At 55.1% G+C, this 21,247-nt stretch overlaps 1 protein-coding gene across 1 annotated transcript in view; it reads right to left on the bottom strand.

Moving 5' to 3' along the window:
• Positions 1-21,247, bottom strand: part of STX8 (syntaxin 8) — a 169,554-nt gene that overhangs the window by 117,687 nt on the left and 30,620 nt on the right. Inside the window, exons 5-6 of the mRNA XM_068151605.1 lie at positions 17,228-17,352; positions 15,938-16,030 (exon numbers count right to left, since the gene is read on the bottom strand). Of these exons, the coding sequence (XP_068007706.1) occupies positions 15,938-16,030; positions 17,228-17,352 (218 nt within the window). The remainder of the gene's footprint in view (positions 1-15,937; positions 16,031-17,227; positions 17,353-21,247) is intronic.

Raw genomic sequence — 21,247 nt, 5'->3', positions numbered from 1 at the left:
TTGAGAGCCCTCCCCCACGCTGCTGGTGATGAGCAAACCCAGTTCAAAGCACTCTTTGGATTCCAGCAATGCCTCAGGATAACAACATGCCCAGAAACATGGGTTTCTGATTCGCTCCTGTGTCGCAACCCTTCAGGTTTCCACCCTCCAAGTGTTCTGGGAAATCCATTAGGCAGCCAGCAGCCACTCTCTGAAATCACCATGATGCAAGAGCACATGCTTCCTACCAAGCATGACTCCTCTTCACAGCCTGCAGATTGCCTGCCTTCCACTCAGGCCTAGGCAAGCATCTTCCCAAGGGGTGTGGGACAGAGCAGGCAGCGACTCTGTCCTCCCATCAACCCTCCCCGAAGGCTCTGAAGAGTGGAAGGAAGCACTGAAGACAGAGTGTGTTCAAGCAGTAGGAACTCTGGAGCTGCACAGCCACAAAGAGCAAATATTCAGAAATAAACCCAGCATCTTTAGCCTAAGTGGTGCTCAATGGGTCAGGAGCAGAAGAGTGCCCAGAGCCACCAACCCCTCACCGCCTGCGAGCGCTGCGGCGGCCACGGCCTGCTCACACCAGCAGCAGCTGAAGGGAGCAAGGGAGAGAGCATCTGGGGGCCTGGCTGCAACACACAGCAACAACCTTCCTGACTCAGGCAAAAAGCAGAGGGACCTCTGGAGATCAGCCAGTTCCAGGGCACCCACAGCAGCTTGCCCAGCAGCACGGTGCCCAGCTGGGCTTGGAAGCTCTCCACACAGAGACTCCACAACCTCTCTGGGCAGCCTGCTCCAGGCCTCCAGCACCCTCACAACAAACAACTTTCTCCTCCTGCTCAGATGGAACCTCCTGGCTTCCAGTCTGTGCCCACTGCCCCTTGTGCTGTCCCTGGGCACCACTCAGCAGAGTCTGGCCCCAGCCTCTTGCCCCCCACAGCTCCTTTAGCTGTTGTTGAGCGTTGCTCAGCTCCCCTCTGGGGCTGCTCTTCTGCAGGCTCTCAGCCCCAGGGCTCTCAGCCTTTGCCCCTCCCAGAGCTGCTCCAGGCCCCTCAGCAGCTTTGCAGCCTCCCCTGGACCCTCTGCAGCAGTTCCCTGTCTCTCCTGAACTGGGGAGCCCAGAACTGGACCCAGGACTCCAAATATGGCAGAGCAGATGGGCAGGAGAGCTTCCCTCAACCTTCTTGGCCACACTCCTCTGAATGCACCCCAGGACACCATTGACCTTCTTGGCCAGGAGGGCACATTGCTGGCTCATGGGGAACTTGATGCCCACCAGCACTCCCAGGTCCTCTGCAGAGCTGCTCCCCAGCAGGTCTCCTCTCACCTGTGCTGCAGCAGGAGGTTGTTCCACCCCAGGTGCAGGACCCTACACTTGCCCTTGTTCACCTTCACTCTCTGTCCAGCTCTCAGCCTGACCTGGTCTCACTCAATGGCAGCACAGTCTGAGGGGTGTCAGCCACTCCTCCCAGTTTGGCATCATCAGCAATCCAGCTGAGGGGCCACTCACCCAGGTCATTGATGAGGATGTTGAAGAACCCTGTTGAGCATCAGGCCTCAACTAGACTCTGCACCACAGATGACATCCCTCTGAGCTGTGTCCTTCAGCCAGCTCTCAGCCCACCTCACTGCCCACTCAGCTGACCACACAGCCTAAGCTTCCCTGTGAGGCTGTTCCAGGAAAGAGTGTCTAAATGGATCATTACAGAGGATCTCAGCAGTGGTCAGGCCACACCTTGAGTCCTGTGTCCAGTTCTGGGCTCCTCAGGTTAGGGAAGATGTTGAGATGCTGGAAGGTGTCCAGAGAAGGGCAACAAAGCTGGGGAGGGGTCTGGAGCACAGCCCTGTGAGGAGAGGCTGAGGGAGCTGGGGTTGCTTAGCCTGGAGAAGAGGAGGCTCAGGGGAGACCTTCTTGCTCTCTCCAACTACCTACAGGGAGGTTGTAGCCAGGTGGGGGTTGGTCTCTTCTCCCAGGCACGCAGCACCAGAACAAGAGGACACAGTCTCAAGCTGTGCCAGGGGAGGTTTAGGCTGGATGTTAGGAAGAAATTCTACACAGAGAGAGAGATTGGCCATTGGGATGTGCTGCCCAGGGAGGCGGTGGAGTCACCATCCCTGGAGGTGTTTAAGAGGAGCCTGGATGAGGCACTTGGTGCCATGGTTTAGTTGATTAGATGGTGTTGGGTGAGAGGTTGGACTTGATGATCTCGAAGGCCTTTTCCAACCTGGTCTATTCTATTCTACCCCATCCTATCCTATCCTATCCTATCCTATCCTATCCTATCCTATCCTATCCTATCCTATCCTATCCTATCCTATCCTATCCTATCCTATCCTATCCTATTCCATTCCAATCAATTCCATTCCATTCCATTCCATCTCTTGGACCCATGTCGTACACCTCCCAGCAAATGGTGAATCCTTTGCCTTTATCCCTTGCAAGCAGCACCTCTAAGGCCAGGCTCCACCAGCCCAGCTGCTCCCAGCCAGCTTTGTGCTTCACCAACCAGGGGCTGCAGAGCAGAACAGCCCCACTTGGTGCCTTGCTCCTTTCTTCACCATCCACCACAGGCAGCAGCCACCCTTCAGAAGTGGGGAAGCAGGCAAGGAAAACACCTCCTCCACTCCCTCCCCCCTTCCCCCTCCACCATGGTCCCAATTTGAGAGTTTTTTTCTTTTACAACAGAGGGCAGAAAAAAAAACCACACACCCAAACCCTAAATTAACCTGGGGAAAAAAGCCATCAGAGTGCTGAAATGCCTACAATTACAGCTAGGTTTTGTTTTCTCTTTAAACAGTTTAACTTGAATGCTTCAAGCAGCAGCTGGGAAACTCTCTCCCCACTACAAGCTGAGCCTCACATCCCTGCCTGGCTCTCTCCTGCTAGAAACCCAACCATGGGGATTGAACAACAAGATCATCACTCTGATCACACAAAAACACCCCAAACCCAACCTAAAAAGAGTTAAAACTCTTTTTTTCCCCCCTCCCCTGGGTGGTTTCTGCACTTTCTGATCAGTGTGAAGACAGATGGAGGAAGACAGCTTCCCCCTCCCCACCGTGGTGTGGCTGAGGTAGGGGCTGAGTAACTGTGGAAAAATCCACATAATTGAGAAGACAAATGTTGAGCAGCTATTTTACAGCTTCAACCAGTCAAGGGAAAATGTGAGCAGTGCCAAGAGGCCAGCCAGGCTCATTGTGTGTGTGTGTGTTGTGTGTGTGTGAGGGAGCAGAGAGCAGGCAGTGGCCCGGCAGCGCTGCGCGAGGATGAAGCTTTCACCGGCGGCCAGGTTGTGTCCTGCTGCTGCGTCCTGCCGGGCCTGCAAGGGCTCTGGGAGACACCCAAAGGAAAGGTGGCATCTGCTGGGACTGGGTGGGGAAGCAGCAAACTGCTCTCAGGGGTTGGAAGAGACCTCTAGAGATCTTCCAGTCCAAACCCCCTGCCAGAGCAGGGCCATAGAATCCAGCACAGGTCACACAGAACACATCCAGACAGGGCTGGGAAGGCTCCAGAGAAGGAGACTCCACAACCTCTCTGGGCAGCCTGCTCCAGGCCTCTGGGACCCTCACAGGGAAGAAGTTCCTCCTCATGTTGAGCTGGAACCTCCTGGGCTGGAGTTTCCATCCATTGCCCCTTGGCCTATCCCAGGGTGCAGCTGAGCAGAGCCTGGCCCCTGCCTCCTGACCCCCAGCCCTCAGCTATTGATAGACATTGATCAGATCCCTCTCAGGCTTCTCCTCTCCAGACTAAACAGCCCCAGGGCTCTCAGCCTCTCCTCCCCAGGCAGTGCTGCAGTCCCTTCAGCATCCTTGGAGCCCTCCCTTGGACTCTCTCCACCAGATCCCTGTCCCTCCTGAACTGGGGAGCCCAGCACTGGATGCAATATTCCAGGTGAGGTCTCAGCAGGGCAGAGGAGAGGGGAAGGAGACCCTCCCTGGCTCTGTTGGCCACACTCTTAATGCCCCCCAGGACCCCAATGGCCTTCTTGGGTACCAGGGCACATTGCTGTCCCATGCAGAACTTGCTGTCCACCAGCACTCCCAGGTCCTTCTCCCCAGGGCTGCTCTCCAGCAGATCACCTCCCAGCCTCTACTGCTGCAGTTTGTTCTTCCTTCTGGATGCAGGACTCTGCACTTGATAGTTGGGAAAAACCTTCCAGATCATTGAGTCCAAGCATTCTCTTACTCTACCAAGGCTGGTGCTAAAGCAGGTCCCTCAGCACCACATTTTCATGGATCTGAAACACCTCCAGGGATGGGGATCCAACCACCCCTCTTGGGAGCCTGTTCCAGTCCCTGAGAATCCATTTACAGAATCACAGAATGGTCAGGCTCGGAAGGGGCCTCAAGGCTCAGCCAGCTCCAACCCCCCAGCCATGGGCAGGGACACCTCACACTGCAGCAGGTTGCTCACAGCCACCTCCAGCCTGGCTGCAAACACCTCCAGGGATGTTTCTTAGTCAAGAAATTTCTTCTGATGTCCAACGTAAACCTCCCCTGGTGCAACTCAAGGGCATCCTCCTGTTGCTTGTTCCTTGGATGAAGAAACCAACTCCCACCTGGCTCCAGCCACCTTTCAGGGAGCTGTAGAGAGCAATGAGGTCTCCCCTCTGCCTCCTCTTCTCCAGGCTAAACCCCCCAGGTTCCTCAGCTGCTCCTCACCAGGGTCTGCTCCTCAGCTCCTCTAACAGCCACACTCCAGGCCCTCAATGTCCTTCTTGGAGTGATTCAGCTGGGATTGTTTAGCCTGGAGAAGAGGAGGCTCAGGGGTGAACTCATTGCCCTCTCCAACTCCCTGAAGGGAGGTTGTAGCCAGGTGGGGGTTGGTCTCTTCTCTCTAGCAACCAGCACCAGAACAAGAGGACACAGTCTCAAGCTGTGCCAGGGGAGGTTTAGGCTGGAGGTGAGGAGAAAGTTCTTCACAGAGAAAGTTGTGCTGCCCAGGGAGGTGGTGGAGTCCCCATCCCTGGAGGTGTTCAAGAGGGGACTGGATGTGGCACTTGGTGCCATGGTCTAGTCATGAGGTCTGTGGTGACAGGTTGGACTCAATGATCCTTGAGGTCTCTTCCAACCTTGGTGATACTGTGAGACTGTGAAGGTGTGGCCTCACCAGTGCTGAGCACAGGACTACAATCCCAGTCCTGGTCCTGCTGGTCACACCATTCCCAAGCTAGGCCAGGATGATGGTGTCCTTCTTGGCCACCTGGGCACACTGCTGGCACATCTTCAGCCACTGTTGTTGTGCCCCAAGTGCAGGACAAGAGTGCAAGAGGAACACAGACACCACCATGAGCAGCTATTAAGGCCATTAGTTGCTTCCCAGGAGGTCCTATTTTCAGTTACTTGAAGTTTTGGATCACTTCCACAACTCAGGCTTGAGATTCCCAACTTGGATGTCTGCTTCCAGAGGAGTTTGTTCTAAAGTAATGCAAAATCTCAGCCCAACTCTCTCAGCCATTTCAGAAGAACAGAGCAGCAGAGAACAGGGCAGGATAGAACAGGGCAGCAGAGAACAGAGCAGAATTAACCAGGTTGGAAGAGACCATCAAGGTCATCAAGTCCAACCTCTCACCCAACACCATCTAATCAACTAAACCATGGCACCAAGCACCCCATCAAGTCTCCTCCTAAACACCTCCAGGGATGGTGACTCCACCACCTCCCTGGGCAGCACATCCCAATGGCCAATCTCTCTCTATGAAGAACTTCTTCCTAACATCCAGCCTAAACCTCCCCTGGTACAGCTTGAGACTGTGTCCTCTTGTTCTGGTGCTGGATGCCTGGGAGAAGAGACCAACCCCCACCTGGCTACAACCTCCCTTCAGGGAGTTGGAGAGAGCAAGAAGGTCTCCCCTGAGCCTCCTCTTCTCCAGGCTAAGCAACCCCAGCTCCCTCAGCCTCTCCTCACAGGGCTGTGCTCCAGACCCCTCCCCAGCTTTCTTGCCCTTCTCTGGACACCTTCCAGCATCTCAACGTCTTCCCTAAACTGAGGAGCCCAGAACTGGACACAGGACTCAAGGTGTGGCCTAACCAGTGCTGAGCACAGGGCACAATGACCTCCCTGCTCCTGCTGGCCACACTGTTTGTGACTCCATAGGAAGGGGACTGGGCTGGACCTGCCTGCTGCTTCAGAGCAACCAAACCAGCTCAGTCAGTGCTTGAAACCATTCCTTTTGTGAGGTGTACAGCAAGGACAATGGAAACTCAGCTGGGGTTTGACCCTGTGCTCCAGACCCCTCCCCAGCTTTGTGGCAAGTTCAGGCTCTCCAGTGGCCTCAGGAGCTGCAGAACCCCAACACTTCCAACACTGAGAGGGGATTGGCAGAGGATCCAGAAGGGGAACCAGTGTAGCAAGAATGCTGGAACACTGACAGGCGCTTTCAAAAGTAGGGATTAGACATTCAGAAGGGGAGATTAAGGCTCAGCTCCAGAAAGGCAGCAGAAGGAGAAGCCTGAAGGAAGCCAAGTTCTAGAAGAGATAGGAAAGAAAGAGCCAGAGAAGGTCACAACAGACAATGAGAAGCTAGCCAGCCCCTCTCCTGCTCCAACTCCGGCTGTCAGGAGCGATGCAACAATGACATCCCACAACAGGAACTTCCCAGCCTTCTGCCATGGGCCACTCCTCTGCTCTTGGAAGGATCTTCTGCTCCTTTTGACCCTGACTCAGCCCTAGCACCAAAAGCCTTCTCCTCCTCTCAAACCAGCTTCTTCACTCTTCAGTAACCTTCTCTTCCCATCACAGCCTCCCCTCTCCCCGCTCCCCTCCCTCCCGCTCCCCCCTCCCCTCCCTCCCTTCTCCCTCCCTTCTCCCTCCTCCCCACTCCCCTCCCTCCCCTCTCCCTCCTCCCCGCTCCCCTCCCTCCTCCCTCCCCCCTCCTCCCCCTCCCTCCCTCCTCTCCCCTCCCCCTGCCTCCCCACCGTGCCATGTCCTGCTCCCTGCTGAGGCGCTGCCTATGAGGGCCTGCAGAGCACTGCTCCTGTGTGGGTAGCCCAAGTGAATCTCACCCTAGCATCTCCAGCCCGTCTGGAGGAGCTGTAGCTCTGCTCCTGACTTAGCTGCCACCTTGCCCACCCTTGCATGGCACAGGAGCCGGGCAGCACAGTGTCCTTCATCACTCATGAAGGAGCACAGAGCAGGGCCAGCCAGACTCACAGAACAAGAAGGTATTTCCATGCCAACTCTGAGCATCCAGTTCCCACCTGCTGAGTGCAGTTCTCCAGCCAACCACACACCCCTGGGGAGGATCCATTTGAACCCTTGCTTCCCCAGCCTCCTGCCTAAGGGGTCTCATCAGACACCATCAAAGCTCTGCTTCAGTCGAAATGACACCTCCTGCTTTCCCACAGCTCAGAAGGCTCTCCCACAGAGCAAGGCCAAACTCCTCTCACACAACTATGTCCAGTTCTGGGCTCCTCAGGTTAAGAAGGACATTGAGAGACTTGAATGTGTCCTGAGAAGGGCAACAAGGGTGGGGAGGGGTCTGGAGCACAGCCCTGTGAGGAGAGGCTGAGGGAGCTGGGGTTGCTTAGCCTGGAGAAGAGGAGGCTCAGGGGAGACCTTCTTGCTCTCTCCAACTCCCTGAAGGGAGGTTGTAGCCAGGTGGGGGTTGGTCTCTTCTCCCAGGCACCCAGCAGCAGAACAAGAGGACACAGTCTCAAGCTGTGCCAGGGGAGGTTTAGGCTGGAGGTGAGGAGAAAATTCTTCCCAGAGAGAGTAATTGGCCATTGGGATGTGCTGCCCAGGGGGGTGGTGGAGTCCCCATCCCTGGAGGTGTTCAAGAGGGGATTGGATGTGGCACTTGGAGCCATGGTTCAGTTGTCAGGAGGTGTTAGGCATTAGGTACTAGGTTGGACTTGATGATCTCTGAGGTCCTTTCCAGCCTGGCTGATTCTGTGATTCTATGAACTGCCTCTTAGTAAGGAGCTGGGTAGGAGCCACTGCAGACATGGGACAGCAATGTGGCCTTGTGGCCAGCAAGACCAATGGTATTCTGGGATGTAGCAAGAAGAGTGAGTCCAGTGGGTCAAGGGAGGCTCTTCTCCCCCTCTACTCTGCCCTGGTGAGACCACCCCTGGAATACTGTGCCCAGATTTGGGGTCCCCAGCTCAACAGAGAGAGGCACCTGCTGGAGAGAGTCCAGCAAAGGGATACAAGAGTGATAAAGGGACTGGAACATCTCTGCTCTGAAGAGAAACTGTGAGCCCTGGGGCTCTTTAGCCTGAAAAGAGAAGGCTGAGAGGGGATCTGATCAATGTCCATCAATAGCTGAGGGGTGGGTGTCAAGGTGAAGGTGCCAGGCTCTTCTGGGTGGTGCCCAGTGACAGGACAAGGAGCAATGGCTACAAGCTGGAACCCAGGAAGTTCCTCTTCAGCATAAGGAGAAACTTTTTTGGTGTGAGGGTGCTGGAAGCCCTGGAGCAGGCTGCCCAGAGAGGTTGTGGAGTCTCCTTCTCTGGAGCCTTTCAAAAGCCACAGAATCACCAAGGTTGGAAGAGACCTCAAAGATCATCAAGTCCAACCTGGATGTGTTGCTGTGTGACCTGCCCTGGGTGATCCTGCCCTGGCAGGGGGGTTGGACTGGATGACCTCCACAGGTCCCTTCCAGCCCCTCCCCTCCTGTGATTCCCTGATTCTCATCTCATCAATACTTACAAACTGCTTTGCTGTACCAGAGCTCTCCCAGTGGAGTCTGGCTCCTAGAAACCATCCCTCCAGCACCAGAAAGCTCAGAGACACTCACACTTTATTCCTACCTCTGCTGTCAGCAACCTTCTGTGAAGGCCACAGCCAGAACATCTCACACCTCTCTCCTGCTGCTCCACATCAGCCAACACTGAGAAAATTACCCTGTCAGCCCTTGGTGCAGAGGTCCCTGTGTCAGCTCTCACCTGGCTGCCGAGCCAGGCTTGGGACAGATCCACCCTGCAGCAGCTCCCTGGGGCCCTTCCAGGGCTCTTTGTGAGAGCAGCACAGAATCTGACAGAGAAATAAACACCCAAGCAGCACAGTCAGGTGCTGGAAGGGTAGGAAATGCTCTAGCTGGAGCTGTTTTTTCAGTCCACTGCAAACTCAGCCTCACCTCAGTGTTCAGGCCCCAGCTCTTCAGCAGGCAGCATGGGCAGCGCTCGCTTCCTTGGCAGGTACCAAACATTGTGGCTTCCCTTCATCAGCCAGCACTAGGCCACACTCCTTAGGGGCTGCAGACAACTCCAACCCTGCTCCAAACAGCTAAAAGCCACCTCCTGACAGCAAGCATGAGTGGATTTGATTTTGACAGGTTCACAGGATCAGAGGAGGTCAGGGGTTGGAAGAGACCTCAGGAGATCTTCCAGTCCAACCCCCCTGCCAGAGCAGGGCCACAGAATCCAGCACAGGTCACACAGGAACACATCCAGACAGGGCTGGAAAGGCTCCAGGGAAGGAGACTCCACAACCTCTCTGGGCAGCCTGCTCCAGGGCTCTGGGACCCTCACAGGGAAGAAGTTCCTCCTCCTGTTGAGGTGGAACCTCCTGGGCTGCAGTTTCCATCCATTGCCCCTTGGCCTATCCCAGAGTGCAGCTGAGCAGAGCCTGGCCCCTGCCTCCTGACCCCCAGCCCTCAGCTATTGATAGACATTGATCAGATCCCTCTCAGTCTTCTCCCCTCCAGAGTAAAAAGTTCCTTGGGAGATGGAACATCATCATCCACAGCTCAGGAGTACTGCAGCCATTCTGGTGCCTCCAGCATGAGGACATTTATGAGGAGCAGCTGAGGGAGCTGGGATTGTTTAGCCTGGAGAAGAGGAGGCTCAGGGGTGACCTCATTGCCCTCTACAACCACCTGAAAGGAGGTTGTAGCCAGGTGGGGGTTGGTCTCCTCTCCCAGGCACCCAGCACCAGAACAAGAGGACACAGTCTCAAGCTGCGCCAGGGGAGGTTTAGACTCGAGGTGAGGAGAAAGTTCTTCACTGAGAGAGTCATTCATTATTGGGATGTGCTGCCCATGGAGGTGGTGGAGTCCCCATCCCTGGAGGTGTTCAAGAGGGGATTGGATGTGGCACTTGGAGCCATGGTCTAGTCATGAGGTCTGTGGTGACAGGTTGGACTCGATGATCCTCGAGGTCTCTTCCAACCTTAGTTATACTGTGATACTGTGACATCAAACTGGTGGAGTGGGTCCAGGAGAGGCCACAAAGATGATCAGAGAGCTGAAGATCCTCCCCTGTGGGGACAGGCTGGGAGAGTTGGGGCTGTTCAGAGAAGAAAAGGTTGCAGGGAGACCTTAGGGCAGCTTTCCAGTACCTGCAGGGGCTACAGGAGAGCTGGGGAGGTACTTGTGACAAGCTGGGAGTGACAGGACAAGGGGCCATGGCTTTGAGCTGGGAGAGGAGAGATTGAGGCTGGAGATGAGGAAGAAATTGTTTCCAGTGAGGGTGGGGAGACACTGGCACAGGTTGCCCAGGGAGGCTGTGGATGTCCCCTCCCTGGAGGTGTTGAAGGCCAGGCTGGATGAGGCCTTGAGCAGCCTGGGCTGGTGGGAGGTGTCCCTGCCCATGGCAGGGGGCTTGGACCTGGATGAGTTTCAGATCCCTTCCAATCCAACCCTTCTGTGATTGTGTGAACACTGCTGTTCCTTTCCCCCTAGGATTCAGTCCAACAGAACAAGTCCCCTGGAAATCTGAAGCTGCTTCTATTCCATCCAATAAGCTCAGGAAGCAAACCCCAAACCTGCCTGCCTGGTAGGAGGTCAATCAGGCTGGGGATGGTTCATTTCCACCAGAATATCAAAACCAGATGCTTCTCTGAGGGGGTTTGGAGGCAACCTGAACCTGCTGGGGCTCAGCCTCTCTCTGGAGGAGCCCTGGGCACCTCCAAATGCAAGGAGCAGACAACTCAGTCACCTCAGGAGGGGGGAGGGCAAAGCATGCAGGGCTGGAAATCAATCTGGTGAACACACAGACTGTTTAGACAAGATGCTGAGCATTTTGAGCAGCTCTGCTCTTCAATCATCTCTTATTTACAAACTGATGCTAACAGTGATGTGATCCAGCCAGGAGCCCACTGGCTTCAGCCTCCAGAGCTCCAACAGCTTCCACCCAGCAGGCTAATGAGTTTGTATTAGAGCAAAAGTGGCCTTAATAACCAGAAATGTGAAACGACCTGAGGGCTGCTTTTGTGTCCTCCAACAGCCATGAAAAATGTCCTCAAAGCAGCTGGGCTGCCTGCCCTGCATGGGAGAGACCTGAGGCCAAGCTGTGCCCCAAGAGGCAGCAGTCCCAGCCCTGCTGTGCTGTCGTTTCTGAGCCTGTTTTCAACAGGTCCCTGCAGCACCACAGACACTTCCACTCACCTCTGACTGACAGCAGTGCTGCTGCCTGGCTGGAGAGCAGCAGCTAGGACAGGGCTGGAATCTCAACAGGACTCAGGGCTGCAAAGCTGCTGAGGGGCCTGGAGCAGCTCTGGGAGGAGCAAAGGCTGAGAGCCCTGGGGCTGAGAGCCTGCAGAAGAGCAGCCCCAGAGGGCAGCTGAGCAATGCTCAGCAAGAGCTAAAGGAGCTGTGGGGGGCAAGAGGCTGGGGCCAGACTCTGCTGAGTGGTGCCCAGGGGCAGCACAAGGGGCAGTGGGCACAGACTGGAACCCAGGAGGTTCCATCTGGACAGGAGGAGAAAGTTGTTTGTTGTGAGGGTGCTGGAGGCCTGGAGCAGGCTGCCCAGAGAGGTTGTGGAGTCTCCTCTGGAGAGCTTCCAAGCCCAGCTGGGCACTGTGCTCCTGGGCAAGCTGCTGTGGGTGCCCTGTGTCAGCAGGGGGGTGGGACTGTATCTCCAGTGAGCTTTCATAGAATCATAGTATCAGTCAGGGTTGGAAGGGACCACAAGGATCATCTAGTTCCAACCCCTCTGCCATGGGCAGGGACACCCCACACTAGATCAGCCTGCCCAGAGCCTCATCCAGCCTGGCCTTAAACACCTCCAGGGCTGGGGCCTCAACCACCTCCCTGGACAACCCATTCCAGGGCTTCACCACTCTCATGGGGAAGAACTTCCTCCTCACATCCAGCCTGAGTCTCCCCACCCCCAGCTTCATTCCATTCCCCCTAGTCCTATCACTACCTGAGGCCCTTTCCTGGCCAAACCCCCCTGGGGTTCAGCAATCCCTGCTGGTGTCTGATGACCACAGAGGGAGGTCAGAAGCACCAACAGAGATGGGTGCTGCAGGAACACATTGCTGAAGAGCAAGGCTTGGGGGCAGCCAGTGTGCCCAAGGAGAAGACCAACTCTTCTGCAGAGCCCAGCAACCACCACAGCCAGGCCTGTCTGCAGGATGCCCTCTACCAACTGCTCCTCACCACTGTCTGTCAGCCCAGAGTGAAGGAAAAATAGCAACCACCTAGCAAGCACCCCCCTAGGAGGCCATGTGGCTCACTTGTCAGTCATTGCACAGACACAAGGAACTCACAGGCACCACCTCTCCTCCAGAACTAACTCTGCAGAATGAAATCAGGATGCCTCCAGCACCTGGGCATCTGCAAATGCACAGCTACACCAACTGGCATCCAAGGGAAAATGCCTCAGGCCACCTCCAACAGCTGGGAAGTGCAAATATCCCAAGAGAACAGAGCCTGAGCTGCCAGAGAAGGGAAAAGCAAACCTGAAGAGGAGGTTGCCTGGGAAGTCAGAACAGTTTCTAGCTCCCTAAGGTCTCTTTCAGGAACTATCAAATGTCCTCAGCTAATTCTGCATTAAGCTCTATTTGACCATGGCACCAGAAGAAGCTGAAGGCACCACAGCATCACAGAATTGTTTGGGTTGGAAAACCCCTCTCAGTTCACCCAGTCCAACCATCAACCCAACCCCACCATGGTCACTGAACCCTGGCCCCAGGTGCCATGGCCACACACTTCTTGAACACCCCCAGGGGTGGGCACTCCACCACCTCCCTGGGCAGCCTCTGCCAATCCCTGACCACTCTGGCAGCAACCTAAGCCACCCCTGGCACAATTCCAGGCCATTTCCTCTCATCCTGAGACTAGGGAGAAGAGCCCAACCCCCACCTCACTCCAACCTCCTCTCAGGGAGCTGCAGAGAGCAGTGAGGTCTCCCCTCAGCCTCCTCCAGGCTAAACACCCCCACTTCCCACAGCTGCTCCTCCCCAGCCCTGTTCTCCAGACCCTCCCCCAGCTTCATTGCCCTTCTCTGGGCACACTCCAGCCTCTCAATGTCCTCCTGGGAGTAAGAGGCCCCAAACTGAACGCAGGAGTCGAGGTGCAACCTCCCCAGAAGCTGCAGCTGCAGTAGGTGGGAAGGTCCAAAGCAGGTCTGGGGAGTGGCAGTGAAGCCTCCTGCAGAAAAGGGCAATTCCATGGAAAACCTGACTTGGAGAACAGCAAATCTTGGTGCAGCACTTGAGGGAGATGAACTTCCCCTGCCTCCCACACACACAGAGGTGATGCTGTTATCACTCAGCACTGGGCAGGAGGGGTCCTGAGTCAGGGGAAATGACTGGGCAGCTCTCCTCATCCTGGCCCTGCAGAGTGCCTGGGAACAGCCTGCAGACAGTTAAGCCCAGGGCATGAAGGAAGCTCTGCACAGGGAAAGCAGCCCCTGGAAAACACCACTAAGGATTTTGGCTCTTCCAGTGTGGCTGTGGCAATGAAATCCCCAACCACATCCCCCCTGGGGCCCCAGGGGAAATAATGAAGGGGCTGCATCAAGTTAGAGCAAACATGGAGGTTCCACTTGCTGGGTGGTGATGAAGCCAAGAGCTGAGTGCTCTGGGCCCTGTTTGTAAGGGTCAGAGCAGCTCCCACCTTTTGTAGCCTGCTTGCAGGTCTGCAAAGGCCACACTCAGCATGGCTGATGGGCTTCATTCTCACAAGGAAAAACCTTCCCTGAGGCTGCTGGAGCCCTGGAGCAGGCTGCCCAGAGAGGTTGTGGAGTCCTCTTTGGAGAGATTCAAAACCCACCTGGGGGCACTCCTGCATGACCTGTCCTAGGGGATCCTGCTCTGGCAGGGGACTTGGACTTCATCTCCAGAGCTCCCTTCCAACCCTCACCACTGTATGATCCTGGGACAGTGACAAGCAGAGGCAGAACCCCAGCATCTGGCCCACAGTCAGCAGCAGGCCATCTTCTGTACTTTCTGTCCTGAGCACTCAGAGGACAGTTTCCATCTTTTGGGGGAGTTGCCTGGAGCTCAAAACATTGCTCACATGAAAGCACTGAGAATTGTTTTGCTCTAGGCTTTAGAACTCTCTGCAAGACAAAACTTGAGAGGGTCTAGAGAAGAGCAACAAAGCTGGGGAAGGGTCTGGAGAACAGGGCTGGGGAGGAGCAGCTGAGGGAGCTGGGGGTGTTGAGCCTGGAGAAAAGGAGGTTGAAGGGAGACCTCATTGCTCTCTACAGCTCCCTGAAAGGAGGCTGGAGTAAGGTGGGGGTTGGGCTCTTCTCACCCCCCCAGCTTTGTTGCTTTCCTCTGGACATGCTCCAGCCCCTCAGTGTCCTTCCTGCTATGTCTTTCCTGTAACAGAATCACAGCTTGGGTTGGGTTGGAAAGAACCTTCAAGACCATCCAGTCCCAGCCCCACTGTCGTGGGCAGGGACACCTCCTACTACAGCAGGTTGCTCAAGGCCTCATCCAACCTGGACTCTTGAACACTTCCAGGCTTGGGAGTGCCCTAACCCTCCCCCTAGGGAACTTGAGGCCATTTCCTCTTGTCCTATCACTGGAGAGAAGAGCCAACCCCCAAGGCACCAACGCTCAGGCAAAACCCAGCGAGGCAGAAACCTCCCCAGGAAAAAAGCCACAGAAGGGAAACATGCAAATGACTGAGCACAGAACTCATCTCTGCTTGGCAGAAATCACCACCAAGCTCTCCTCTCAGCAAGGCAGGGGTGACAAAAACACACTAGTGTGCCTGCATGGTCCAGGCAGGACATGGACAGAGCACACTGAGAACACACAACAGGTCAGGGACGGATCCAGCCTGCAGTGGCTGCTCCTGCAGAAACCTCCACGGTGTTGTATTGCTGCTTTGTAGGCAAGAAGCAGTGCAGCTGGGTGAGGAGTGCAAGAAACACATCATGACACGCTGGAGGGAAGGGAGGCCATCCAGAGGGACCTGGACAAGCTGGAGAGGTGGGCACAAGCCAACCTCAGGAGGTTCAACAAGAGTAAGGGCAGGGTCCTGCATCTGGGTCGAGGCAATCCCAAGCACAAATCCAGGCTGGGCAGGGACTGGCTGGAAAGCAGCTCTGAGGAGAGAGGCTTGGGGGTGCTGGGGGAGGAGAAGCTCAACAGGAGCTCTCAGTGTGCACTTGCAGCCCAGAAAGCCAATCAGATCCTGGGCTGCAGCAGGAGAAGTGTGGCCAGCAGGTCGAGGGAGGTGATCCTCCCCCTCTACTCAGCTCTGGTGAGACCCCACCTGGAGTACTGTGTCCAGTTCTGGAGCCCCTATTGCAAGAGGGATGTGGAGGTGCTGGAAGGTGTCCAGAGAAGGGCCAGGAGGATGAGCAGAGGGCTGGAGCACCTCTCCTGTGAGGACAGACTGAAGGAGTTGGGGCTGTTCAGTCTGGAGAGGAGAAGGCTCTGAGGTGACCTCATTGTGGCCTTCCAGTATCTGAAGGGGGCTACAGGAAGGCTGGGGAGGGACTGCTCAGGATCTCAGGCAGTGATAGGACTAGGGGGAATGGAATGAAGCTGGAGGTGGGGAGATTCAGGCTGGATGTGAGGAGGAAGTTCTTCCCCATGAGAGTGGTGAAGCCCTGGAATGGGTTGTTCAGGGAGGTGGTTGAGGCCCTGTCCCTGGAGGTGTTTAAGCCCAGGCTGGATGAGGCTCTGAGCAGCCTGATGTAGTGTGGGGTGTCCCTGCCCATGGCAGGGGGGTTGGAACTGGATGATCCTTGTGGTCCCTTCCAACCCTGACTGATACTATGATACTATGATCTCAGATACAAATGAGTCTGGGAATCTGGTACTCACCATTCTGTTCATCCAGCTCGTTCCCAATCTCCTGCCCCATCTGTTTTTGCCGGGAGATGATGGAGGAGAGAGCATCGAGCCCAGCATCTTGCTCTGCACCAAAGACAACCCACATGAATCACACTGAATGCTGACACCCCAGGACACAGAACCATGATGTTGGCTGGGCTGGAAAAGCCCCCTAAGATCATCACCCCTCCACCCAACACCACCATGACCATTAAATCATGTCCCCAAGTGCCATGGCCACAGGTTGCATTGACGCCTCCAGGGCTGGGGACTCCACCACCTCCCTGGGCAGCCTCTGCCAATCCCTGACCATTCCTGCAGCAAAGACATTTTCCCTCATCTTCCCACCTAAACCTCCCCTGGGACAAGAGAATCCCACAGCTGATCTCCAATCCCTGACCACTCCTGCAGCAACCTAAGCTTTCCCTGGCACAATTTCAGGGCCATTTCCTCTCATCCTATCCCCTGAGACTAGGGAGAAAAGCCCAACCCCCAGCTTCAACCTCCTTTCAGGGAGCTGTAGAGAGCAATGAGGTCTCCCCTCAGCCTCCTCTTCCTCAGAGTAAACCCCCCCAGCTCCCTCAGCTGCTCCTCACCAGCTCTGTTCTCCAGACCCTTCCCCAGCTTCATTGCCTTTCTCTGGACACACTCCAGCACCTCTATGTCCTTCTTGGAGGGAGGGCCCCAAAACTGAGTCCAGTACTCAAGATACAGCCTCATCAGTGTTCCACAGAGGGGACAATCACTTCCCTGCACCTGCTGGCAACACCATTGCTGGGAATGGACATTTGGCAAGGGCTTGTCCTGTCACTACAGGACGAGGGGCAATGGCTTTGAGCTGCAAGAGGGCAGATTGAGACAGGCGATTGGGAAGAAATTCTTGACAGTGAGAGTGGGGAGACACTGGCACAGGTTGCCCAGGGAGGTTGTGGATGTCCCCTCCCTGGAGGTGTTCAAGGCCAGGCTGGGTGAGGCCTTGAGCAAGCTGGACTGGTGGGAGGTGTCCCTGCCCATGGCAGGGGGTTGGAGCTGGATGAGCTTGAAGGTCCCTTCCAACCCAACCCATTCTGTCCTTCCCAACTGGATCAGATTGCTCAGGGCCCCATCAAGCTCCACCTTGACTGTCTGCATCTTAAAGGACTTTTTCAACCACGAGGATCCTGTGATTCTATGACCTCTGCAGGCAATAAAGCCTCAGCCCAGCTTACTGCATTGGCTTTCCAAGAGGTGCTCCCCTTGGAGGCCTGGCAATGCTCCTAAGAACCAGACAGACTCTTGTACCTTCTATGATCCTCCGCTGCTGCTGCCTGAGATCACCGAAGCCAAGGCCTCGGGTTTCCTCCGACTCTTCCAAGAGCCACGGGTTGCTGACACCTCGTTTGACCCCTCCACTCATGAGGCTAGATCTGAAAGATAACTTCAGTCAGTGATTTTGAACCCAAAAGCCCCTCCTGGCGTGACCCATGGGTGGCAGCCAGCAGTGGGGGCATCCACCAGATTCTCTGCCGTCACAGAAGGAATTAGCCAGGGAAGAACCCAACCAGCTCCAGCAACAAAGACACCTCCCAGGCTCCACAGCTCTGCCCAGAGGTGGGAAAGCAGGAGGGACATTCATTTTGCAGTGGACAATTCAGATCCCCATGGTGAACTCTGTATCATAGACATTAAATCCTGTGTGCATGGAGAAGACAGCATCCAAGACTGCCCTGAGCAGAGGGATGCTGGGAACAGGATGAGGAGCAGTGGCTTGAAACTAGAGCAGGGCAGATTCAGGTTGGATACCAGGAGGAAGTTCTGCACAATGAGGGTGGTAGCCCAGAGATGTGGTTGAGGCCCCAACCCTGCAGACATTCAGGATCAGCCTCGCTGTGGCCCTGGGCAGCCTGCTCTGGCTGGAGGTGTCCCTGCTGCCTGCAGGGGGGTTGGACAAGATGCCCTTGGAGGGTTCCTTCCAACCTTATGTAACCTGTGAACACAGGACTGATCTGCTGTGGGATCAAACACACTTCAACCCTGAAACACAGCCTGAAAGCTCAACTCATTAATGAAGAAGCAAATCAGGCAGGACCACTAACTACCAACAGTGACAGACCCACAGAATGGCGAGGGTGAAGATCTGGAGATCAACCAGTTCAACCCCCACCTGCCAGAGGAGGATCACATAGAGCAGATCACACAGGAACACTTCTAGGTGAGCCCTGAAAGTCTCCAGAGAAAGAGACTCCAGCATCTCTCTGGGCAGCCTGCTCCAGTGCTCTGCCACCCTCACAGTACAGCAGTTCCTCCTCATGTTTAGATGGAACTTCCTCTGGTCAAGTTTGTGTCCATTACCTCTTCTCCTGGGGACCACTGAGAAGAGTCTGGACTCATCCTTATAGAATAGAATAGAATAGAATAGAATAGAATAGAATAGAATAGAATAGAATAGAATAGACCAGACCAGACCTTCAAGATCATCATGTCCAACCCATCAACCAATCCAACACCACCTAAACAACTAACCCAAGGCACCAAGCACCCCATCAAGTCTCCTCCTGAACACCTCCAGGGATGGTGACTCCACCACCTCCCTGGGCAGCACATCCCAATGGCAAATCTCTCTCTCTCTGTAGAACTTCTGCCTAACATCCAGCCTAAACCTCCCCTGGCACAGCTTGAGGCTGTGTCCTCTTGTTATGGTGCTGGGTGCCTGGGAGAAGAGACCAACCCCCGCCTGGCTACAACCTCCCTGCAAGGAGTTGTAGACAGCAATGAGGTCTCCCCTGAGCCTCCTCTTCTCCAGGATACGCAACCCCAGCTCCCTCAGCCTCTCCTCACAGGGCTGTGCTCCAGACCCCTCCCCAGCTCTGTTGCTCTTCTCTGGACACCTTCCAGCAGCTCAACATCTTTCCTAAACTGAGGAGCCCAGAACTGGACACAGGACTCAAGGTGTGGCCTAACCAGTGCAGTGTACAGGGGCAGAATGACTTCCCTGCTCCTGCTGGCCACACTGTTCCTGATGCAGGCCAGGATGCCATTGGCCCTCCTGGCTGCCTGGGCACACTGCTGGCTCATGTTCAGCCTACCATCAACCAGCACCCCCAGGTCCCTCTCTGCCTGGCTGCTCTCAGCCACTCTGACCCCAGCCTGTAGCACTGCCTGGGGTTGCTGTGGCCAATGTGAATACATCCAAGTGCCAGGTTCTACAATCTCCTGCCCTTGGACTCTGCCCATCTGTCCAGCCTGTCGAGGTCCCTCTGCAGAGCCTCTCTACCCTCCAGCAGATCAACTTCTGCCCCCAGCTTGGTGTCATCTGCAAACTGACTGATGATGGACTCAATGCCCTCATCCAGATCATCAATCCTCCTGACACCCCTTAGATATCTCTAAGCATTGATAAGATTCCCCCTCAGCTTCTCTTCTCCAGCCCCAGGTCTCTCAGCCTTTCACAGTATCACTAAGGTTGGAAGAGACCTCAAAGATCATCATATTAGAGATGTTTCAGTCCTCTCAGCATCTCAGTGGCCCTGCTCTGGACCCTCTCCAGTAGTTCTTTCTCTTTCTTGAGCTGGGGTGCCCAGAACTGACCAAGTCTGCATTTCAGGCACTGCAGATGGAAGTCACAGAGTCACTTCTCCTGCTTTGCCCAGTCTGGCATCACCATGCAGCCAGGCACACAAGTCTTGAACACAGCTTCTATGATGAACAGCTCAGAGAACTGAGGTTGTCAGGCTACAGAAGAGGAGGCTGAGCGGAGACCTCATCACTTTCCACAACTCCCTCAAAGGAGGTTGCAGTGAGGTGGGGGTTGGTGCCTTCCCACGTGCAACAAGGGACAGGACAAGAGGAAATGGCCAGGGAAGGTTCAGCTTGGGAAGGTTCAGCTGGGATATTAGGAACAATTCTTTCCCAGCAAGGGTTCTGAGGCACTGGAACGGACTTCATAGAATCAATAAGGTTGGAAAAGACCTCAGAGATCATCAAGTCTCAACCTGTCACCCAACACCTCATGACTAGCTAAACCATGGCTTCTAATACCTAACACCTGCTGACAACTAAATCATGTCTCCAAGTGCCACATCCAGTCCCTTTTTGAACACCTCCAGGGATGGGGACTCCACCACCCTGGGCAGCACATCCCAAGGGCCAACAACTCTCTCTGTGAAGAACTTTCTCCTCAGAAAGTTTCTGCCAGGGAAGTGGTGAAGTCCCAACCCCTAGAGGTGTTTAAAAGCTGTGTGGATGTGGTGCTGAGGGGCTTGGCTTAGGGGCAGTGGTGGGACTGTGAGCTCTGGGTGAGTGGCTGGACTGGATGATTTCAGAGGTCAGGGAACTGTTAGGGCTGGACTTTTCTTTTCAGAGAGCTGATGCAAATTCTGTTTCATCTTTCTGCTCCAAACATTTCAGTTTTAATCCTTTATATTTTCAGAGACTGCTGCTGAAATCTCTCTTGGTATTTTGGTAATTGGTTATGTGTTTCATTGTGAGCACCCTGACCTCTGAACCATAGAATTGTCAGGGTGGGAAGGGACCTCAAGGCTCAGCCAATTCCAACCCCTGCCATGGGCAGGGACACCTCACACCACAGCAGGTTGCTCACAGCCACATCCAGCCTGGCTGCAAACACCTCCAGGCAGGAGGCTTCCACCACCTCCCTGGGCAACCTGTGCCAGGCTCTCACCACCCTCCTGGGGAACAACTTCTTCCTCACATCCAATCTCAATCTCCCCATTTCTATTTGTCTTCCATTCCCCCCCAGTCCTATCCCTCCCTGACACCCTCAAAAGTCCCTCCTTGACACCCTCAAAAGTCCCTCCCCAGCTTTCTTGTGCAAGCAGATTCATCAGAATCAGAGAATCCCAGAATGCTGAGGTCTCTTCCAAGCTCAGCAGCTCTAGGATGCTCTGTCTCTGTGCTCTGCAAACCCAGAGAACCCAAGTCAGGGCTTTTCCTCCACAAGAATCCTGCCTGGAGGTTGCTGGCGCTGCGGCCGCTTCCCCGCTCGCAACGGAAAACAACTTGTTCATGGCCAGGGCACATAAATCCCAGCAGTAAAAATGAAATGTCACTGAAGCATTTCTCTCAACAGCAGCTCTCTGCCTTGCAGCTTTTCAGCAGCTTCTCCTACAAGACAAACATTAAATGACAGATTGGGAGTCACAGGAACCCAGGACTGCAGCTCGGATGCAGGCTAAGAGTCATCAGGAGAGCAGGTCCTCGGCAGCAGGACAGGGCTCAGAGCTTTGGCTGTTTGGAGCTCTGGGGTTTATTCTCACTTCATCTTGGCCCTCTTCTTCCCCACCCCATCCCCCAAAAAATAAC

Source organism: Melanerpes formicivorus, unplaced genomic scaffold (assembly GCF_026170545.1).
Source record: "Melanerpes formicivorus ecotype bairdi unplaced genomic scaffold, bMelFor1.0.p_v2 SCAF_21, whole genome shotgun sequence".
Taxonomy (NCBI): Eukaryota; Metazoa; Chordata; class Aves; order Piciformes; family Picidae; genus Melanerpes; species Melanerpes formicivorus.
The sequence above is the reverse complement of the archived record's forward strand: the minus strand, read 5'-3'. Positions and strand labels throughout refer to the sequence as shown.